The sequence below is a fragment of the Hemicordylus capensis genome, chromosome 2, assembly GCF_027244095.1.
Source record: "Hemicordylus capensis ecotype Gifberg chromosome 2, rHemCap1.1.pri, whole genome shotgun sequence".
NCBI lineage: Eukaryota > Metazoa > Chordata > Lepidosauria > Squamata > Cordylidae > Hemicordylus > Hemicordylus capensis.
In genome coordinates this window covers 130,729,768-130,750,432 of record NC_069658.1, presented here as the reverse complement: position 1 = coordinate 130,750,432, position 20,665 = coordinate 130,729,768, and the positions used below count along the sequence as shown (strand labels likewise).

Genomic DNA, 20,665 nt, shown 5'->3' with positions numbered 1-20,665 from the left:
GCATTTCCCCAGCCTCCAGATGGCTTCAGTGCTCCTGGCAGCACGGCTCCTGTGGGTGCGCGAGTGGTGCAGCCGAAGGGGATGGCCAGATTGTCTGGGGGGAAGGTAGGTGCGACCTGCCTTCCCTCCTGCCCTCGCCAGCCCAGCACTTTTAGGTTGAGTGAATGGCCTTATTATATTGCAACTACAGATGGCTTAACTGAGATCCAAAAGAAGGGACATTGGGTTACGGTTGTACCATAAGATACAGTAAAAGGTCCCAAACAGCACTTGGCAATATTTATTTGGGGTGAACAGGGAGGATTTATTTCTTTTAAAATGCAGGTAATGTTTACAGTGTAAAATAGCCGATTCTCTTTGTCATTACTCGCAGCATTTATGTGAATACTAACTGAAAAACAACAAAAATGTTTGGTAGATCAAACTCAAACTGACTCCCAGACTGCAGGCTTTCCCACAGGTTTTCTGCAAGGCTTTACTGCAAGTTCAAAGTTGCGCCCCCCAAACAGAAGCAAAAATTGGATTCCCCCACCCACCCCCCGATATAAATCAGGCTACACCCTAACCTGTGATGAAAACCCCAAATAGTGTGTAAAGTGCTCCATGATAGCTTGCAGGGACTTCAGGGTAAATTTAGCTGATATGTGAATGCTAGGGGTGTGCATGGAACCAGTTCAGAGGCCTATGTGGGGGATCACATTTGGCAAACATCTCCCTCCCCCCCTCCCCCCCCCACCTGCCGTGAAATGTGCTTCCTTCTGAAAAATCTTTCAGGAGACTTTACATCCATTATTATCATAAAGCATTTTCAGACAGCAGGCTTTACCACAAGGTTTTACTGCGAGTTTGCATTTCCCCCAAAAAACAGACTCAAAAATACTTAAACTTCAAGACTCAGACTTAAACCCTGGACATAAATCAGGCTATGTTTCAATGGACTTAAGTATGGTGTCCCTCAAGGCTCTGTACTTTCTCCAATGCTTTTTAACGTCTACATGAAACCGCTGGGAGAGATCATCAGGGGATTTGGAGCTGAGTGTTGTTAGTACGCTGATAACACCCAGATCTACTTCTCCATGTCAAGTTCTTCAGGAGTTGGCATATCCTCCCTAAATGCCTGCCTGGAAGCAGCAATGGACTGGATGAGAAGAGAATGAACTGAAGCTGAATCCAGATAAGATGGAGGTACTTATTGTGAGGGGTCAGAACTCTAGAGATGATTTTGATCTACCTGTTCTAGATGGGTCACACTTCCCCAAAAGGAACAGGTTCGCAGTCTGGGAGTACTTCTGGATTCACACCTCTCCCTGGTTTCTTAGGTTGAGGCGGTGGTCAGGGGTGCTTTCTATCAGCTCCGGCTGATAAACCAAATGTGCCCGTTTCTTGAGATCACTGACCTCAAAACAGTGGTGCATCTGTTGGTAACCTCCAGACTTGACTAAGAATGTGCACGGAACCACAGAGTTGCGGTCTGGCACTGGGATAGGGATTCCTTTAAGGGTGGGGGGAGGGTGTGCAAACGCCATGTCTCTGTGTCACGTGCACACGTCACAGAGATGTGATGTGCGCATGTGCAAAAGGCTTTCTGAAGCCTTTTGCTGCCAAGAGGGGAAAGGGGCGGCAGGGAGGTATCCTGCCGCCCAAAATGCTTCCTAAAAAAGTGTGCCGATGGGTGGAAAGCGGCGGGAGGAGTAAGTACACCACCCCCCGCAGCGTTGAACCACAAACTGCCCAATGTTTGGACCAGTCCGGAGGCCTGTAAAATGGCCTCCGGACCGGTCTGTGCACATCACTAGACTTGTGCTCTGTATGGAGCTGCCTTTGTACGTAGTCCAGAAACTTCATTTGGTTTAGAATGCGGCAGCCAGGTTGGTCTCTGGGTCATCTCAGATAGACCACGTTACTCCTTTATTGATGGAGCTACACTGGCTGCCAATAGGTTTCCGGACAAAATACAAAGTGCTAGTTATAACTTATAAAGCCCTAAATGGCTTAGGCCCTGGGTATTTAAGAGAGGATCTTCTTCACTACGAGCCCCATCCCCTATTGAGGTCATCTGAGGAGGTCCGTCTTCAGTTACCACCAACCCATTTGGTGGCTATACAGAGACGAGCCTTCTCGGTTGCTGCCCCGAGCTTGTGGAATGCACTCCCTGCCGAGATACGATCCTCCCCATCTCTGGCAATTTTCAAAAAAACACCTGAAAACCCATCTTTTCGCCCAAGCATTCTCAGCTTCCTAAAAAAAAAATTAGGTTTTAATCTCTGGTTTATTTTTAAAATGTTAAATTGTTTTAAGTTTTTGTATATGTTTTTAACTTGTTTTATGCTATTGAGAGAGACTAGAGACTAAAGTTTGGGGTAGTGTACAAATTTGATAGATAGATAAATAAATAAATAATGAAAAACCCAAATCATGTGTGGAGTGCTCCCCACTAGCTTGCAGGGACTTTGGGGGAAATCTGGCTGATATGTGAATGCACACTCTCCATTTTGGAGGAGAAGCAAGCTAAAAACCCTGTCTGGAAATGCTCATGGGCGACACTGCCAAGATAAGGTGCAGCCCTTGAACATATATTCAGTAGGGATATGTATGAATCAGTTTTTTCGATTTGATTTGTACCCGAATCGAATCACCCCTGATTTGATTTGGATCTGAATTGATGCTGGGGAAAATGGAGGTACCAGGACAAAAGTGTGGGTTGGGTGGTAGTGCCCAATGGGTGCAAGGAAGCTACCACCCAGATTTCAAAGTAATTGGCCAAAGGGGTGATATTTAACAAATTTCTGAGGTTTATGCATCTTTAGACTTTTCTCCATAGGGAGTAATGGGGATTTCAGCATCCCCATAATTCCGTTTGGGGGGCACCAGGGTGGGCCAGAGCGGGTTGTGGTGTAGTGCACATGAGTGCCAACCACCCTCAAACCACAAGCCCATGGGGTACTGGGCTTTCTTGTTCTCAATTTTTGAGGTGTTCTGAGAGTGGATTCTTTGGTGCAAAATAATAATAGATTCTCTGGCCATTCATCATTTTGCACCAAAGATGATGAATGAACACCATCCACTCTCAGAACACCTGAGAATCCACTCTCAGAACACCTCAAAAATTGAAAACAACAAAACCCATTACCCCATGGGCTTGTGGTTTGGAGGTGGTTGGCATGAAATGTGCACTACACCACAACCCACCCTGGTGACCCACACGCGGAGTTATGTGGCTGTTTCCTATTGTTTCCTATGGGAAAACGCTTAAAGATGCACAAACTTCAAAAAGCTGTTAAAAATCACTCCCGTGGTCAATTTTTTTAAAAAAATTGGGTGGTAATTTCCACCCATTAGGCACTACCATCCAACCCACTGTGGCCACAAAAATAGGGGGGGGGGGTCTGAATCTGGGTGATTTGCTTTATACCCGAATCTGGGCAATTGAGAACAGGAGCAATTTGTTCTGTCTACAAATCGCCTGGATCAGCTAGATTCGGGAACAAATCATTTTGTGCCCGAATCAATTCGCACACCCCTAATATTCAGACAGCTTTCACTGCCCTGTATGTAGCATTCAGGTGGCAGCAACACCCCTTTTGTGAGTCTGATCAGCCACAGTGTGTTTGTGGATGTTTTTGTTTTAAAATAGTATCCCTTCTTTATCCTAGTAACAGTGATATCATGCAGCCAACCACATTTGGCTGTGTAACAATGTCACTGAGAGTAAAGAAAGCTAATTCAGAGTGACTGCATGTCAGCTTTTAAATACTGTCAAGTGCTGCTTGTTATAGATCAGAAACCGTCAAATTCTGATTGCTTACAAAGCAACAGCTGTCAGATACTGTCAAATGACTGCTGCTGCAAAAAACTTGAAATGTTAAATGCTGGTGCTGAGTATAAAGTATGTGTGAATAATATTCTCACATCCAGAAAATATTAGAAGAACATCCCCTAACAGAGGAGAATGGTGGGAGGGGGAAGGAATTCATATAGCTCTAAACTGAAGTGACCCTGCTCTCTGTTGAGAATACATTGTTTTACATCTCCAGTGGCACTAGATTCAAAATGATGCAAACTTCCAGGGAATATATCTAACCCGTTTGTTCCTTACCTTCTCTTTGTGGCAGATTATGGCTTACAGTCCTACAGAAAAGAAGATTCCTTGTCAGCTTTCAATTCTTCTCATCAGCATTTCACACAGATGTATCTGGCTCCTGAGGCTCACTCCATACCAAACTTTGAACCAACTCCAGCTGCAGATGTATACAGGTGATCTAAAAAATTAATATCACTTTCTCTCTTTTTACATATCATTGGCGTACGCTTCTATGTAAACCTCTTTGTGAACTTTTTTGTTGTTGAAAAGCAGTACTGTATATAAATATTCATCATAATCTCATACATAATATTCACAATAGTATCGTAGATATGATATAATAAACAAGGATTGCTGTTTTTGTGTCACTGGACTTAACAGCACTGCTGCAAAGAAGAAGGGGTTATACTACATCTGTACAGATTGCCCTTCTGATAGTCATACAAATGTGGCATCTTGAGTGGATGAAACAAGGAGACTCTGTAGACAAATATGTCATTAGGCAATGAATCTTTTCTTGGATGGTATCAATTGAGACTGCAGGTGGGGTGGCGTGTGTGTGTAAATCTCCCCACACATAGAAGACAAGATGTCAAGATAGAAAGGGTTAGGACATCTAGCCCTTCTCCCTGACATGTTTTCTCTAACTAGGGTTTGTTTATTTGTGGTGAGCATTCAGTCATGCAATCCCTACTCCTTACAGTCCACAGTGGCACAATCTAGGAATAGTTAGTCACAGACCAAATAGCAAGGATCATTCCTTCTCATCATAGCAGGCAATTCACTAACAACCTGAGGCCAAGGTTGGGTAAGATGGCCACCTCAAGTGGCAGGTTGGCAGAAGCAGCAGATGGCTCCAGACCTCACCCAATAGTGGCATATGAACCAGCCGCCGCCACCACCCTTGCCCTCCTCTCCCAGTCATCCCATCCCACACGCCCTGCCTTTTCAAAAGACAGAGGGCTGAGTAGAGTAATAGGAAGTGCTCCTTTTACTTGAAACTAAATCCCATGAAAAGCAAATAGAAGACCAGTATGAAAATATTTCTCAGTGTTGCTACCTCTTCCTTAATGCTTCTTTTCAATGTATTGCCCTGCTGACAATGACTTGTCTCCATTTTTGCAGCTATGCCATCATTTTATTAGAAATTGCAACCCGAAGTGACCCTACTCCGGTAAGAGTTTCTCAACAAATCTTGCTCCCAGTGAAGTCCATCCATGGCCAAATACTTCTGGACCTTTGGATTGATTCACATAAACACGGAGATCATGATGGCTGTTTTATCTTTAGACTGTGGTAGTTCCTATGTAGGCTATGTGATCCAAAGTAAAACTGAACATTACAGAGGAAATATACATGAATAACATATCCCGTTGGTTTTTAGCAGCTGCAGGGGATAGAATTCAGTTTAGGACCCTGGTGCTGGGAAGGGGGTTATTTCTAGATGGAACCTAAAATCCAATTGGATTTATTCATTTATATCTATGTAAATCGCTTTGGGAACTTTTTTTGAAAAGCGGTATATACATATTCTTCATCCTCATTTTTGTCTTTCCTCCATTCCGTTTTCTTGATGGAAAAACCTGAATGTTTTCTCACTCAGAGCTAGTGAGGAAACATCCTCACCCTTGATGTTTTGCTGTTCGAAGCAGAGTGTGAAGTGGTATCACTCCCCTTTCTCTTTTTCCTAGTAACATCACACCCTTGATCCCTTCCTGCTTTCAAATCTCTCCCCTTCCTTCCTTAGTCTATTAGGAATGGAAAAGGGAAAGCAATGTGGTTCCATTTAACCTTTTCTCTTCAGTCTGCCCATGGGGGTAGTGGGTACAATGGAAAACCCCTGACCCATCCCTGAGAACTGACCCACCATCTGCATCCTGAAGCCCATCCCGAAGCCTTCATGGTAGGGCTAGCCCAGAGCCAAATAGCAGCCAAGATATATGATTTTTATCAAGCAAATGGTGCAGTAGAAAGAATTAAGCCCCTTCCCCAGTACTGCAGTCCTATTCTGAATCAGCCCCAACCGCTTTTAAAACTGGGGAGATTAAATTCATGGATCGCCTATAATTTTCTAATCTGGCCCTCATTCAACAAAAACAGAATCCACCACTTTACATAACACTGGAGGTTTTTCATTACAGGCTGAAGAAAACAATAGCCTTGAGGGACCCAGCTAGGCCTCTTTTTGCATGCCTGAAGTGAACCAAGGAATCTGTTCCAAGTTCTGTAGTCCACCCCAGAGATTTGGAGGAGCAGAAGGGACCTATTTCATTCTCTCCCAAAACTTGTATAACAGAACCATGGCTGCTTACCCCTACTCACGAAGATTTTGTTAGACTGGTTCTAGGAGGCTGAAATTTGATACATGGGCCAATACACATGATTACTAGAGAACTCTGAAACATGCCATGCAAAGCCTGCCACATTACAGCAAATAGCCTTCAGGGCTGTATAACTAACCCCAGGCTGGTTATAAAAATTTATATAAGAGGCGAGTACCCAAGGATCAGATGGTTCATGGGACTGCTATCTTAAGAAGTCCAAAGTGTATGGGCTCCCCACACCCTTGCTTGGATCACTTGTCTGTGAAATTCGGTCCACCATGCTATCGTTTATATACGTACTTACTTTGCGATGAATGGCAGGCATGTCAGGAACCATTGGTTCTTTTTAAAACTGATCTCCTTGCTTTGTGGATCATATACATGAATCTCAAGTAAAGTTAATTCAGTGGCTGTCATGAGATCCAAGAAGTGCCATTTATTACTTTATTAGACAAGAAGGGATCTGTCTATCTCTAACAAAGTCGGGGAAACTTAAAGGCCCACATAACCTAAATTACCAAAAAAAGTTATTGCTGACAAAACTGAAGAATTGCACATACATTTTCCCAAACTATGCAACATCTGGTTTGAAAAAAGTGATGAATCCAGAGTATGAGTCTGTTGATCTCCGTTCCATAATGTGTAAATTCCATTTGATTTATCATGCCATTATCTGTGTTTTCCAGAAAGATGATACACATTCAGAAGAACATTCTTGGTGCCCACCTTTGGCAGAATTAATATCAGAAAAATCTGAGAATGCCTGTCCATGCCCTACAGAATATGTGGAGGTAAATGTGAAACATGTTAACATACCCACCCCTTCATATGACCAAATAATCTTTGTGAAAGTAAAGTTTGTAGGCATATTAGTATTAGGTTTGCCAGCTGCTCAGGGATAAAAAATGGCTTGGCCTGCTCCTATGGCTTTTCTGTAGCTTGAGCTGCAGAAATCAGCAGGTAAAGGTGTTGCATGGTATATTATTGTGAAATAAGCAAATTATCTCCTACTAATATCTCCAGGTCAAGCTGCTGTTAAAGGCACAATGGTCAATGACAGAAGTTGGAACTCTAATAAATGTGATTCCTTTGAAGAAAGGAATAGTTTTCTTTAACAGAGGTTGGTTTGCAATTTTCCTCTAATTCAACCCAGAACAGTGTGTAGCTTTAACATTCTTATCCTTTAAACAGTATTATTCTGACAAACTGAAATTTCAGCTTGTCTTCTAAAAACAAAGTACAGTAAATGATGATTTTAATATGCAGCCACTGGAGGTTTATGACTTCCTTTGGTTATAAACTGTCAGATTCATGATCATATTTCATAGCTGTGCCTGTGATGCCTTCATTTCACATTTGAAAAGTAGCTGTCAATAAGGTAAAATATGTGTCTGAGGAATATTTTCTTTGTTGTTGTTTTTTAAAGAGGACTTCAGACATTCAGAAAAATTAAGTATATGGCTGCCAAGATTACCTATCACCCCATCTCACCAATTTGTCGCTTTCTTCCTCTTCCTCTTTTTTAAAAAAAGCTGTTTATTTTTAATTTCTGGAGTAACAACAACATTTCAAGAAAAGATAAACCCTTGCATATTTACCTCTTTGAAACTAATAGCAGTGTAGGGGACCGATAGACTTTTGATCAAGGGAAAATGGTGCAGGAAGAAAGTTTTATATCATCTTCCTTTAGCACTAATATCCCAGTCTCCTAAACCGCCTGTGGCACTGCTAAAAACACAGGAGATCTTGATCACAGCTCTTCCACATTAAGAGTAGTTCTCTTAATTATTGTCATAAAGGCCTCTAAGTACTACTGTTGTTTTTACACAGTGTGCAGTGCCTAATTAGTTACATAGCAATAATAATGTGCAAGTGTGCTAGTATTTTCACTATCTTGAATGCTTTGTGTTGCTTCCAAAAAGGATTTTAAAAAGGACCTCCAAATTACTTCCTGCACCCCTGTGGCTGCATTTTGTTTAAAAACATTCCTGGCCAGTCCTAAGCATGTTATTTTAAAATGCATTTAACGTAATGAGTAGATTGGCCTTTAAACAAGTAAAAAATGGAATGGTAGTGTTCTCGGCATGCAGTTGACTGCATAAAAGGCTAACACAGGTGAACAATCCAGTTAATGTGCTTCCGTTCTCACATTTTTATTGTAGACTCAGGAGTGTGTCTACAATTGAACAAGGTGGGAGGGGCAAATAGCTCTGGGCCTCTGAAGGAGGGGGGGCTTGCTCCCTGGATAACGGCTGCTCTTTGCTCTCCCCCTTGTGCCTATCCAAAGGAGGGGGGGCAGGCAAGGTAAGGGCTTATCTTTGCCTTATGTCCCAGGACCCACTCCACTAGCCTTGCTACGTATCTGAAGTAGACTATATCAAATTTTGCTTATTTTGCTTTGATTTCCAGTTTGCTCCACTGGAAAGCACCACAGTCCTCCGCTGCAAATGACAGTAGTCTTCAGAGGAGCGGACTCATGATCTCTCCTGCATTTGTGCAGAGCCTCTTTGCAGCCAGAGAGCATGGGGCTTGCAAGTGGATGCAAACAGTAGAAGTTGGGTGCAAGAGCTGGTCTTGCAGTAGCATGTATTGCCCCCTTTGCTAAGCAGGATCTGCTCTAGTTTGCATTTGGATGGGTGACTACACATGAGCACTGTCTACTGTAAGATATTGCCCTTATGGGGTGGGGCATAGATCAGTGGTGGAGCATCTGCTTTGCGTGCACAAGGTCCCAGGCATTTCCAGTTAGGGCTGGGAAAGACTCCTAATTGAAACCTTGGAGAGCCACTGCCAGTCAGTGTAGATCAGGGTTTTTTAACCTTGGGGCCCCCCAGATGTTGTTGGACTACAACTCCCATCATCAATAGACATGGCCTTTGTGGCTGAGGATGATGGGAGTTGTAGTCTAACATCTGGGGGGACAAGGTTAAGAAACCCTGGTGTAGATAATACTGAGCTAGATGGGCCAATGATCTGATCCAGTAGAAGGCAACTTCCTATGTTCCTAAGTATCCCCCCCACCCCATCCAAACAGCACAATAATGCATTATAAAGTGTGCACCTAAATGCATATTTACCCATGCACATAATGCATCTAAATCATCATTATTATTTTTATAAAATCCAATTTGTTGGAGAGTTAGAGAGATTCAGAACCATGAGTTCTGTTCCAAATTTCAACAAGAGAGGAATTTAGTATCATTCCTACCATCTGGTTTAAATCTGCCTGCCCAGTGGCTCCAGGTTAAACCACACCTTTGATAAAGTGTTGAGCTTACTTTGACAATTCGTCAGGATAAAGAGGCAGATTCACAGTACCTTGAATTAGAAAGGGTGACTTGCTGTCCTTTTTCTTCTTGCAGTTGATCCGGAAGTGCAAGAAAAGCAATCCAGCACAGAGGCTTACCTTTGAGCAAATCAAGAAGTTGTTGCATAAGATGAATCCAAACAAAGTTAGCCCAGTTGACATGATGATGACTTTGGTACGAATCATAGATCCTTAATAGTGATGGCAGAAAGCATCCTAAAAACCACAGGATGGGTTTGGGTATGCTTGACACATATGAAATGTGTCGTGTAGGAATGTATGTATACTGTGCAACTTGTTCAAAGACAAAGATGGCAAGAAGGAAAGAGGACATGTGCTTTAAGATGAATGATTCAGCAATGGCAATAAACCATTATTAACAACATATGGACAAATCTCCTTTTTCACACCTGTTCTGGATGTTACAAAAGGCTTTCCAATACCATGTTTTCTCATAATGTGGGGATGGAGAAGCATGTGCATTGGAGAGCCAGTGAGCAGGAAGAGGGTGCTTTACCCTTCTCCTGCTCACTGATTCTTCCCTGCAAAGGTTCCCTAGGTAATTTTACACTAGGAGTAAGGCTTATTGATGGAAAATGACAAGGAGAGATTTGCATGAATTGACTGCAAGTCCAGCACTTGCTAGGGGCCCAGAGCCATCAGAAGGTTCATGGACGATCCCTATGACCCTGACCAGTGTCCAGCCTTGTGTGGCAGCAGCAGTGACAGCAGAGCTGTTTCATCACTGCCTTCTCCTGGCACACCTCCATCTGCAAATAGGAGTGTCCATCACCTCTGGGGGACGTTGAGAGGTGAGGGCAGGAAATGGTGACAGAGCAACTTACCTGGCTGAGAAAATCATTCCATCACTTTTTTCTCTTGCCCTCCTGATCTGCAAATCAGCTTCCTCCAAAGGCTTCTGCCTCATTGCAGGGTCCTCTGGGAGAAAGTCCATTCATGACTTGGGATGGCAGAAGGAGGAGTCACAATGCTACAACCATGCTAAGATTGCTAACCCAATGATTACTCCCCCCAATGGAAGAGGGGGCCCATGGCATTCATGTGCTAAAGGGCTCCTCAGATCTGGATTAGGCCATTCTACTGGCAGATGAAAGAGTTTAGGCACACCTTCTACCCACCACCAATCTTCCCTTATGGCTAAACCTACTCCCACATTCCATTCTTTCAGCAAGCATATGTTTAGGAACATGCATTTTGAGATAGCTTGGTATTATATCCTGTGATTGAGGATTAGCTCAGTAAGCTCTGAGAAGTGGCAGAAATGTATGAGGTTGCTGTCCTTTGAGGCCTGTGGTGACTGCAGAAAAGACACATACACACACACCCCTTTGGGAGTGTGCTGCCAGGCAGCACCAAGTAACATAGCTGTCGCTCTGGGCTGGGGCATCTTCTCACACAGGCCAACATGGTTTCCGGCACATTGGTGTTGCTGGGACACCTGAGAGATGCTTGGGGAACATGCTGATGAATCTTCTCCTGCCACTCTCTGGTGTTCATGCCGCGGGCTGGCTGCTGTTCTTAGGCACTTGTGGTGAGCCCAGGAAAGGATCCTCCTCCAGGAGTATACTGCCAGGTAGCACCAAAAGCCTTGTTTTATGTCATCCCATTTTAAAACACAGTCTAGACCTTTCCATAGTGTGCATGATTTCCGCCTATGTGCAGAAAGATTATGACATGTAGTAATTTCAGTTAAGTTGCTCCCCATTCTGAGGTAACGGAGTTCAAAGAGAGGAACATACTTCATCAGAGGAACAGCATGTTTGAATCACCTGTAAGGACTATTACACACTTTAAACTGGCAATCTGTTTCTACAAGTGTTGCTCCAGTATTTCCTTCAGCAAATGAATATACAGTGTATGAACAGGATGTATATTCTTAAACATAAAGTGAACATGTGCCAGATAGTTTTGGCCAATCGAAATGCTTTCAGACATATTTGAGGTATAGTTTTGTAATATCTAAAAGGATCTCAGTTTTACTGCAGAAGGCTTATGGATATACCCATGCAAAAACATCTTGCAGGCTTTTATACTGTACTAATGGTAATGTGAGGCTGAGGCTGATGGGTATACCACTGATTATCTCCTGCAGGGCATCCTCAGAGGTTGCTCATATTAAGAACATTTTTGTTTGCCTAGATGGAGAAATACAGCAAACACTTGGAAGTGCTAGTAGCAGAAAGGACCCAGGACTTGATGTATGAAAAACAGAAGACAGACCGCTTGTTGTATAGTAAGTGTGGCCAATATTGATAAGATAGCAATGATACCCAAGAAGTTGAAATAACGAAGTCTGGAAATAACCAACTGTTTACACTGCTGACAGCTATTAACTATGTAGTTAATATGATTCTTACATTAACTTAATGTAAGTTAATAATAATCAAATAACTTGACTGGAGGCCAGTGTGTCACTAAGTATTGGACACCCTTCAGAGACCAGGTTCTAATATAGATAATGTATGCAAGGCATGGTTTGATAGTTAGCCAGCATGATGATTCATAGTTTATATATTTATATGGTTTCATTTTTCATGAGTATACTATAATGTATGTAAAGTATTTTTACTTGTTTATTATTTTAGATGTTGAAAAGGATCAATATTAATGAGAATTCTGCATCTGTTGAGCAATAGCTGCTGATATATCATTCTGCTAAAGAGAGATTCCAGTACTGTGTACATTAATGCTTCTTGAGTGGTGTTAACCTCTGTTCTTTGAGAATAATCATCTTTTCTCCCCATATAGTTAAAATTGTGGGGAAATGCTTGCAGGGCTTCTGAATTAAAACTCAGCTCTTACATTTGTTGCCTGTATCCACATGTCCAGGAAAATACCATGCATGCAGCCGAAGGTTTCTTTGAAGTTTCCACTTCTGCTACTTCCACTACTAAAGAGGCAAACTGTAAATGTTAAAATGAAAAATGAAAACATGTGGAGAAAGCATCAGTGCGACTTCTGGTGCTTCCACATTTTTTCCTTTTTCAGAGTGGCCCTTGCATCACCATTTAAGAATCAATGGGTATTGTTCAGTGGATCCCAACAGATGATAAGAAGAGAGTAAGGCTGCTAACTGAGCAAAGAGGTGATTTAAAGTGGTGATTCTTTTTATTGAGCAGGGGGAGAGCAACTGACCCTATCCATCACAACATCCCTCCAGTGGCTGTTGCTGGTGTCGATCTTATGATTCTTTTAGATTGTGAGCCCTTGTGGGACAGGGAGCTCTCTCTCTCTATATATATCTATATATCTATATATATAGATATAGATATACATATACATATACATACACACACATACACACACTGCTTTGGATACTTTTGTTGAAAAGCAGTATATAAGTAGTAGTAGAAGAGGAAGAAGAAGATATTCTAGAATAAGCAAAAGAAAGGAGGAAGAAATGGTTGTGAATGTCTGAATCTGGACATTTTAGAATGTTAGAATTTATGGCCTTTTAATGAAGTCAGAACTATGAATCAGCTGGGAACTTAGGTAAGTATTTGTGTGATATGAGAGGCTTTGTACCAATAAACTAGTACTAAACATAGAAGGCCAGGTCAAATATCCAGATATAAATCCACATTACCTGCTTTGATGTCAGTGGAGTTATTTTATTTTGTATGCAAGTATTGGCTGTGTGTCATTTTTCATTATGAAAGCGCTTTCTTTTTATTAATTTAATGGGTTTTAGTGGGCATTTTGAGATGGTAATAATTTTGTTTATTATACAACACAGGCATGTTGCCAAAACAGGTAGCTGATGATTTAAGGCAAGGGAAGCCATCACAGGCCCAAAGTTACATAACCTCCACTGTCTTTTTCAGGTAAGTGAAAATGAATCCAAGAAGTGTGCTAGATGGTGTGTAATGGTAGCCTGACAGAAATGTGGAGGATGGGTCTGTAGTTGCCCGTGGGACCCACATTTATATATCGATCATATTTTTATACTGCATTTCCCTTTTTGTGTCCATCCAGAATTTTCTGTACTGTGGAAAGCCTCCAGAAATGTGCCATGCCGTAGTGTTGCAATGGATATATACTTCTTGGCATGACTGCCATGAGTTTCTATGTTTTGTTTTGTTTTAATTAAAAGGGATGATGATGATGATAAACATGAATGTGTCCATATTCACATGTGAAAAGAACAAAAAAGCACAGGTTTTCTTACCAATTCCTCTAGAAATTTACTAGTCCCAAAGTGGGCTGCAGTCTTAGACAGTTTCACCATTCCATGGACTTGTATTAGAATAGAAGTGGCTATGATTAGGAAATAAGTGGACAGTTTGTTTTTCATTACAGCAAAACTTTTTTCCCATTACACTTTTTCCTTCCCATTACTATTGCTAGATCAGAGCTTGTACAATGTTAGCAAAAAGGAAGAAGTTGCTTCTGTTCCTCTAGAAAAAATAATCTGTACACAACTTCATATGAAAGAATTTTTGATCAACTTTATTTGAAAGAGAGCATCGTTTAGAACTGTCTGAACTACACATTTCTGTATTCAGCAAGCGAGTCCATTAAAATCCTGCAGATTAATGTCTACTGATTAATGCTTACATCTGCTTGTCTACAGATGGACAAGATTTATATATGACAGGGTGGACAACACTGAGAGATTTATATGCCCAACAGATGTAAATCTAAAATATAGATAAGAGGTTATGTACTCTTGTAAATGAAGTTTTAATTGATTTAGTGAAGGGTTTCTGGCATCGGAGAGCTCTTTTTGGCCTGTCAAACTAATATATTTTAAAGAAACAAAAATTTCTCATTAAGAGTCCTGGGCAGATACTTCAGTTCAGAGTCCATAATGTGATTGCCAAATTGCTGCAAGGCGGAGGGCATCTCCCTGCATTGATTCTCTTGCTTTTGGATCTACCTTTTGCTAATGAAATTAATGGGAACGCTCTTCTTAGCAGGGGAGCTCCATGTGCGTATTGAAGCTGTTTGCAGTTACAACAAATTGTTGGAAGAGGGCATTTAGATGTGTTCACTAATGCTATTCAGAACCTGGTACGTTTGGTGGTGACTTGGAACCGGGCCTTCTCTGTTGATGCTCCTGGCCTATGGAATGCACTCCTGGCAGAAATCTGCTGTTGGCCTTTAAGAGAGCCCTAAAAACCTACTTGTTTGACCTGGTCTTCCAAGGTTTTAAATTTTTTTTAAAGTATTTAATTGGTTTTAAGTGGTTTTGAATTATGTTAGAATTGTTTTTATGTTTTAAGCAGTGTGTTTTAAATGGTGTTTGTCTGTATGACTTTTTAAACTTGTTGTGCACCGCCCAGTGCCTTTAGATGGTCTATAAATGTAATAAATAAAAAATAAATAAAATAACTATAGAGAAGTGCTCAATTCCACTCTCAAAATAGTCAAAAACAGGCTAAATTAACATAGGTGGATATAACTTGAAAACTTTACTCAACACTTCTATAGAACTGACAACTTTTGACTTCAAAATATTGCTTCCCTGGATTAAAAACTGCTTGTCTTCCAGAAAGTAGGCAGAATCTGGACACAATCTGATGGGTCAAAAGTAGGGGTGTGCAGAAAACTGGTTTGTTCGGTTCAAGAATGAACTCGACCCGCACTGGGCATGCTCATTTTTGTGCAACTTCGACATACAGACACCCCCGTTGGTCTGGGGTGCTAGACTCAGTGCCAGGCCTAGGGTAATTTTGCTGCCTCTGGGAAGTGCTGCTGTGGCCATAGGGTGTCTGTGTGTCTGTCTGTCTGTCTGTCTGAAGCTTCCCATTCCCCCTGCTGGCCTTCCCCTGGTTCAGACCATTTTGAGGCCTTTCTTGCCCTCTCCCAGCTCACAATGGTCCTTTTGAAGGCCGCTACGCATGGACTATTTGCGTGCCCAGGTCTGGGCACGCAAATAGCCCATGCACATGCATGGGTGGCCATCAAAATGGTCCAAACTTGGGGGGGGGGTCAGCAGGGGGAAGGGGAAGCTTTAGAGAGACACCCACCTCATGGCCATGGCAGCACCCCCCAGAGGCAGCAAAATTACCCCAGGCCTGGCAGTGAGGTTTTTTTTAAAAAATAAAATAAAATTTACCCTGGGCCCAGCAGCGAGGTGTTTTGTTTTGTTTTGTTTTGTTTTGTTTTAATTTTTTAAACTTTTTGAACCCCGGACAACCTCCAAGCCAGCCCAGGGGGTTTGTCTTGAGGTTGAACCAAACCGGGCCCAGACTTGGTGTTGGAGTCCCCAAGGCTTGTGGTGCTCACTTTGGGTGTTGTGAACACCCAAACACAAAGTGTTGTGTTCACTTTGGGACCGATTTGTCCGGGGCAGCTCAGGAGTTCATAGCGGCCATGATGACTATGGGACTATCTCAAGTGGTCTCAGGGCCGACACATATTGCTGGTCACACGCTTGATTTGGTCTTTCACTCTGATCAGGATGGTGTTCCGTGGGTGGGGAATCCTGTGATTTCCCCATTGTAATGGACGGACCACCATCTGGTTAAGGTTGGACTCACAATCACTTCCCACCTTCACAGGGGTGAGGGACCGATTAGGATGGTCTACCCGAGAAGGTTATTGGATCCAATAGGATTTCAAGAAGCCTTGGAGGGATTTAGTTTTGGCTCTGCTGGTGATCCTGTCGATGCCCTGGTGGAGAATTGGAACAGCAAACTTACTGGGGCAGTAGACATGATTGCTCCTAAGCGTCCTTTCCGACCCGTTTCAAAACTGGCCCCTTGGTATATGGAAGAGCTGTGGGGGCTGAAGCGATGAGGTAGACAATTGGAGCGCAACTGGAGAAAGACTCTGCTTGAATCCAACAGATTGCAACATAGAGCTCATTTGAAGACCTATGCTCAGGCAATATGTGCGGCAAAGAACCAATTATTTTCTGCCCATATTGCGTCCACAAGTTCATGTCTGGCTGAGTTGTCCAGGGTTGTGAGAGGGCTAGTAGGTGCCCCTCCTCTCTTGAATCAGAATCTGGAACCATTGATTACCCACTGTGATGTGTTTAATGAATTCTTTGTGGGGAAAATCTCTCGTATTCGGGCCGAGTCTGTCTCCACAATTGCTTCAGTGTCTGATGTGGAGGTGTCCAGTGACTCCTCTTGTGTGGTTAGGTTGGATCAGTTCCAGTTTGTGACTCCTTAGGATGTGGACAAGCTGATTGGAACGGTGAGGCCTACCACCTGTTCTCTTGACCCTTGCCCAACATGGTTTATACTATCTGGCAGGGTGGTTGTTGTAGAAGGCCTGGTAGAGATTATAAATGCATCTCTGAGGGAAGGTAGGATGCCTCCTAGTCTTAAGGAGGCAATTATTAGACTGCTTCTGAAGAAGCCTACCTTGGATTCCTCAGAGCTGAGTAACTACAGGCCTGTCTCCAACCTTCCGTGGTTGGGCAAGGTAATTGAGAGGGTGGTGGCCTCCCAGCTCCAGACAGTCTTGGAGGAAACTGATTATCTAGACCCATTTCAAACTGGCTTCCTGGCTAGCTATGGGGTAGAGACTGCCTTGGTCGGCTTGATGGATGATCTCCAACAGGGAATTGACAGAGGAAGTGTGACTCTGTTGGTCCTTTTGGACCTCTCGATGGCTCTTGATACTATCGACCATAGTATCCTTCTGGAGCATCTAAGGGGGTTGGGAATGAGAGGCACTGCTCTGCAGTGGTTCCGCTCCTACCTCTAGGACAGGTTCCAGATGGTGTCCCTGGGAGACTGTTGTTCTTCAGAATCTGAACTTTTGTATGGTGTCCCTCAGGGCTCCGTATTGTCTCAAATGCTGTTTAACATCTACATGAAACCACTGGGAGAGACCATCAGGAGATTTGGTGCGGGGTGTTATCAGTATGCTGATGACACCCAAATCTATTTCTCCATGTCAGCATCATTGGGAGAGGCATAACCTCCCTAAATACCTGTCTGGAGTCGGTAATGGGCTGGATGAGGGATAACAAACTGAGACTGAATCCAGATAAGTCGGAGGTACTCATTGTGTGGTGTTGAAACTTGGGAGACGATTTTGATCTGCCTGTTCTGGATGGGGTCACACTTCCCCAGAAGGAACAGGTACGCAGTCTGGGAGTGCTTCTGGATCCAAGTCTCTCCCTGGTGTCCCAGGTCGAGGCAGTGGGCAGAGGTGCCTTCTATCAGCTTCGGCTGATACGCCAGCTGTGCCCGTTTCTTTAGATAGATGACCTCAAAACAGTGGTACATCTGCTGGTAACCTCCAGACTGGATTACTGTAATGTGCTCTGTGTGGGCCTGCCCTTGTACGTAGTCCGGAAAATACAGTTGGTTCAGAATGTGGCAGCCAAGCTGGTCTCTGGGTCATCTAGGAGATACCATATTACTCCTGTATTGAAGGAGTTACACTGGCTGCCAATATGTTTCCAGGCAAAATACAAGGTGTTAGTTATAACCTATAAAGCCCTAAACAGCTTGCGCCCTGGGTATTTAAGAGAACATCTTCTTTGTTATGAACCCCACCACCCATTGAGATCTTCAGGAGAGGTCCGTCTGCATTTGCCACCGGCTCTTCTGGTGGCTACTCAAGGACGGGCCTTCTCCGTTGCTGCACTGAGGCTTTGGAATGCGCTCCCTAGTGAAATAAGAGCCTCCCCATTTCTGACAATTTTTAAAAAGTCTTTAAAGATGCATCTGTTCACCCAGGCTTTTAACTGATACTGTTTTGATTGTTTTTAATGTTATTTTAGAATATTGTTTTAAAATTTTTAAATTGTTGTGTTTTAAATTTCTTGTTTTTGTTCTTAACTAATGTTTTAATGTTTTAATCTTGTTGTAAACCACCCAGAGACATAAGTTTTGGGCAGTATAAAATATGTGAAAAAATAAAAAATAAATAAACTGGAATGCTATGTATTTATATGCATGCCCTACACAATTTGCACAGTTGCAAATGGAACATGAGTCCATGGGGAGTGACTGTCAATTCTGATGACTGATGAATTGAAAGTATTAATCAGGCACACTGTTTTCTACTAGGGGTGTTAACCAATTAAGGAACATTTGTTGGTTAATCATCTCCCTTTAATTGGTTATTTAATTGCTAACTATTACCAAAACCTCAACATGTGTGGCTTTTTTAAACATGGTGAAGGAAATGTAAGAAAACAGAGAAATTAATAAACAAAAAATTCTATGTGTTAGAAGGAAAAGTCATCTTTCATTCTCTGTAACAGGGACTCACTGGCACCAAAGAAGTCTTATTCATAGTGCTGGATATTATGTTGTTACTAACTAAATTTTATTCTCCATGGCAGATTATTGGCTCTTCCGAGATCCTGCTTTAATCTGCTATTTGGATTGTCCAAAGGAGCAAAGCAATCATTGTAGGGAATTGTTGGAGGTGGGAAGAAGATACTGTTAAAGAAAGATGTTGCACTGTGTCATTAAAACAGAAGACATGCTGCAGTTGTTGCGGTTTTAAAATGTGTTCTGAAATCTTTGGTGAACAATTCATTATTAGGTCTGTTCTTCCTTGCTAGTGACATTGTTGGCTTCACCCAGCTCTCCAGCACCAGTACACCTTACCAAGTGGTGGACCTCCTAAACAAACTCTACACCACCTTTGATGAAATCATAGACAATTACGACGTCTACAAGGTGGAAACTATAGGAGATGCCTGTGAGTGCTTAAAAACAAGTTCAAGGATTCTTTGAGTGACTGAGGGATGAAAAGACAAAATACAATATGATGAGAGCTGGTCTTGTGGTAGCAAGCATGAATTGTCCCCTTAGCTAAGCAGGATCTGCCCTGGTTTGCATTTGAATGGGAGACTACATGAGTGAGCACTGTATGATATTCCTCATAGGGGGTGGGGCCATTCTGGGCAGAGCACTTGCATCATCACGATGAAGGATGGTATAACTTCACTCATATTATCAGCCTGATGATATGGCTGATGTTTATTCAGTCATGCAATAGTGTTGGGGACAGAGTTAGTAACTGGGCATAGGAATATAGGAAGCTGCTATATACTGAGTCAGACCATAGGTCCATCTAGCTAAGTATTGTCTGCACAGACTGGCAGTGGCTTCTCCAAGGTTGCAGGCAGGAATCTCTCTCAGCCCTATCTTGGAGATGCCAGGGAGGGAACTTGGAACCTTCTGCTCTTCCCAGAGTGGCTCCATCCCCTGAGGGGAATATCTTGCAGTGCTCACACATCAAGTCTCCCATTCATATGCAACCAAGGTGGACCCTGCTTAGCTATGGGGACAAGTCATGCTTGCTACCGCAAGAGTAGCAGGGTCACTGATTATTCTCTTTTTTATATTTTAGACATGGTTGTATCAGGAGTACCTCAAGAGAATGGCATCTGTCATGCTGGTGAAATTGCAAGTATGGCTGTCGATCTTGTCTCAGTGTGCAAAACATTCAGGATTCCCCATAAGCCCAACACCCAGCTAAAGATTCGAGCTGGAATCCACTCAGGTACAGGAGTGTGTAATGTCAAAGTGGCAGCTGGCCAGTATCTGTGATGAACTGTTGTCTTTGTAAAGGTGTAATATGGATATCATAATTAACCTAAGCCTAGATTCCGTATTGTTAGAGGTGTACAGCAAACTCCTCTCATTCAGAATTGGGGAAGATGTGCAGCCTAACCTCTAACAGTGCCCTGATTAACAATGACAGAAGGAAAACAGATGTGCAAAAAGAAGTACCATTCTAAAATACTTCCTGTGGTGTCGGCTGGTGCTAGTGTTGCTTTTTAGTGTATTGATAGCTTTGCTTCATTCTCATTACTGTAGGCCGCACAGAGGTGCTCTTACCCCTGGACTTCCAGGCCGAAGTCTAGGGCCTCTACACCCCCTGGGGGGCCCCAAATCCTCTTTAGTCTGTCTCGGGTGGTGTGGTTGCCACGCTGCCGGCCCATGCTGTGCTGGGCGGCCAGGCATGACGGTGACCTCTGGGGCACCAGGCCGGACACCAAGT

At 42.8% G+C, this 20,665-nt stretch overlaps 1 protein-coding gene across 7 annotated transcripts in view; it reads left to right on the top strand.

The window, feature by feature from the left end:
- The window catches only part of LOC128347892 (atrial natriuretic peptide receptor 1-like), a 90,467-nt gene that overhangs the window by 58,827 nt on the left and 10,975 nt on the right, over window positions 1-20,665 (top strand). For all 7 annotated transcript variants that reach the window (XM_053303158.1, XM_053303157.1, XM_053303160.1 and 4 more), the window contains 8 exons: window positions 4,113-4,254; window positions 5,207-5,255; window positions 7,092-7,196; window positions 9,768-9,887; window positions 11,873-11,966; window positions 13,470-13,557; window positions 19,218-19,357; window positions 20,012-20,164. In XM_053303158.1, coding sequence (XP_053159133.1) covers window positions 4,113-4,254; window positions 5,207-5,255; window positions 7,092-7,196; window positions 9,768-9,887; window positions 11,873-11,966; window positions 13,470-13,557; window positions 19,218-19,357; window positions 20,012-20,164 — 891 coding nt within the window. The remainder of the gene's footprint in view (window positions 1-4,112; window positions 4,255-5,206; window positions 5,256-7,091; window positions 7,197-9,767; window positions 9,888-11,872; window positions 11,967-13,469; window positions 13,558-19,217; window positions 19,358-20,011; window positions 20,165-20,665) is intronic.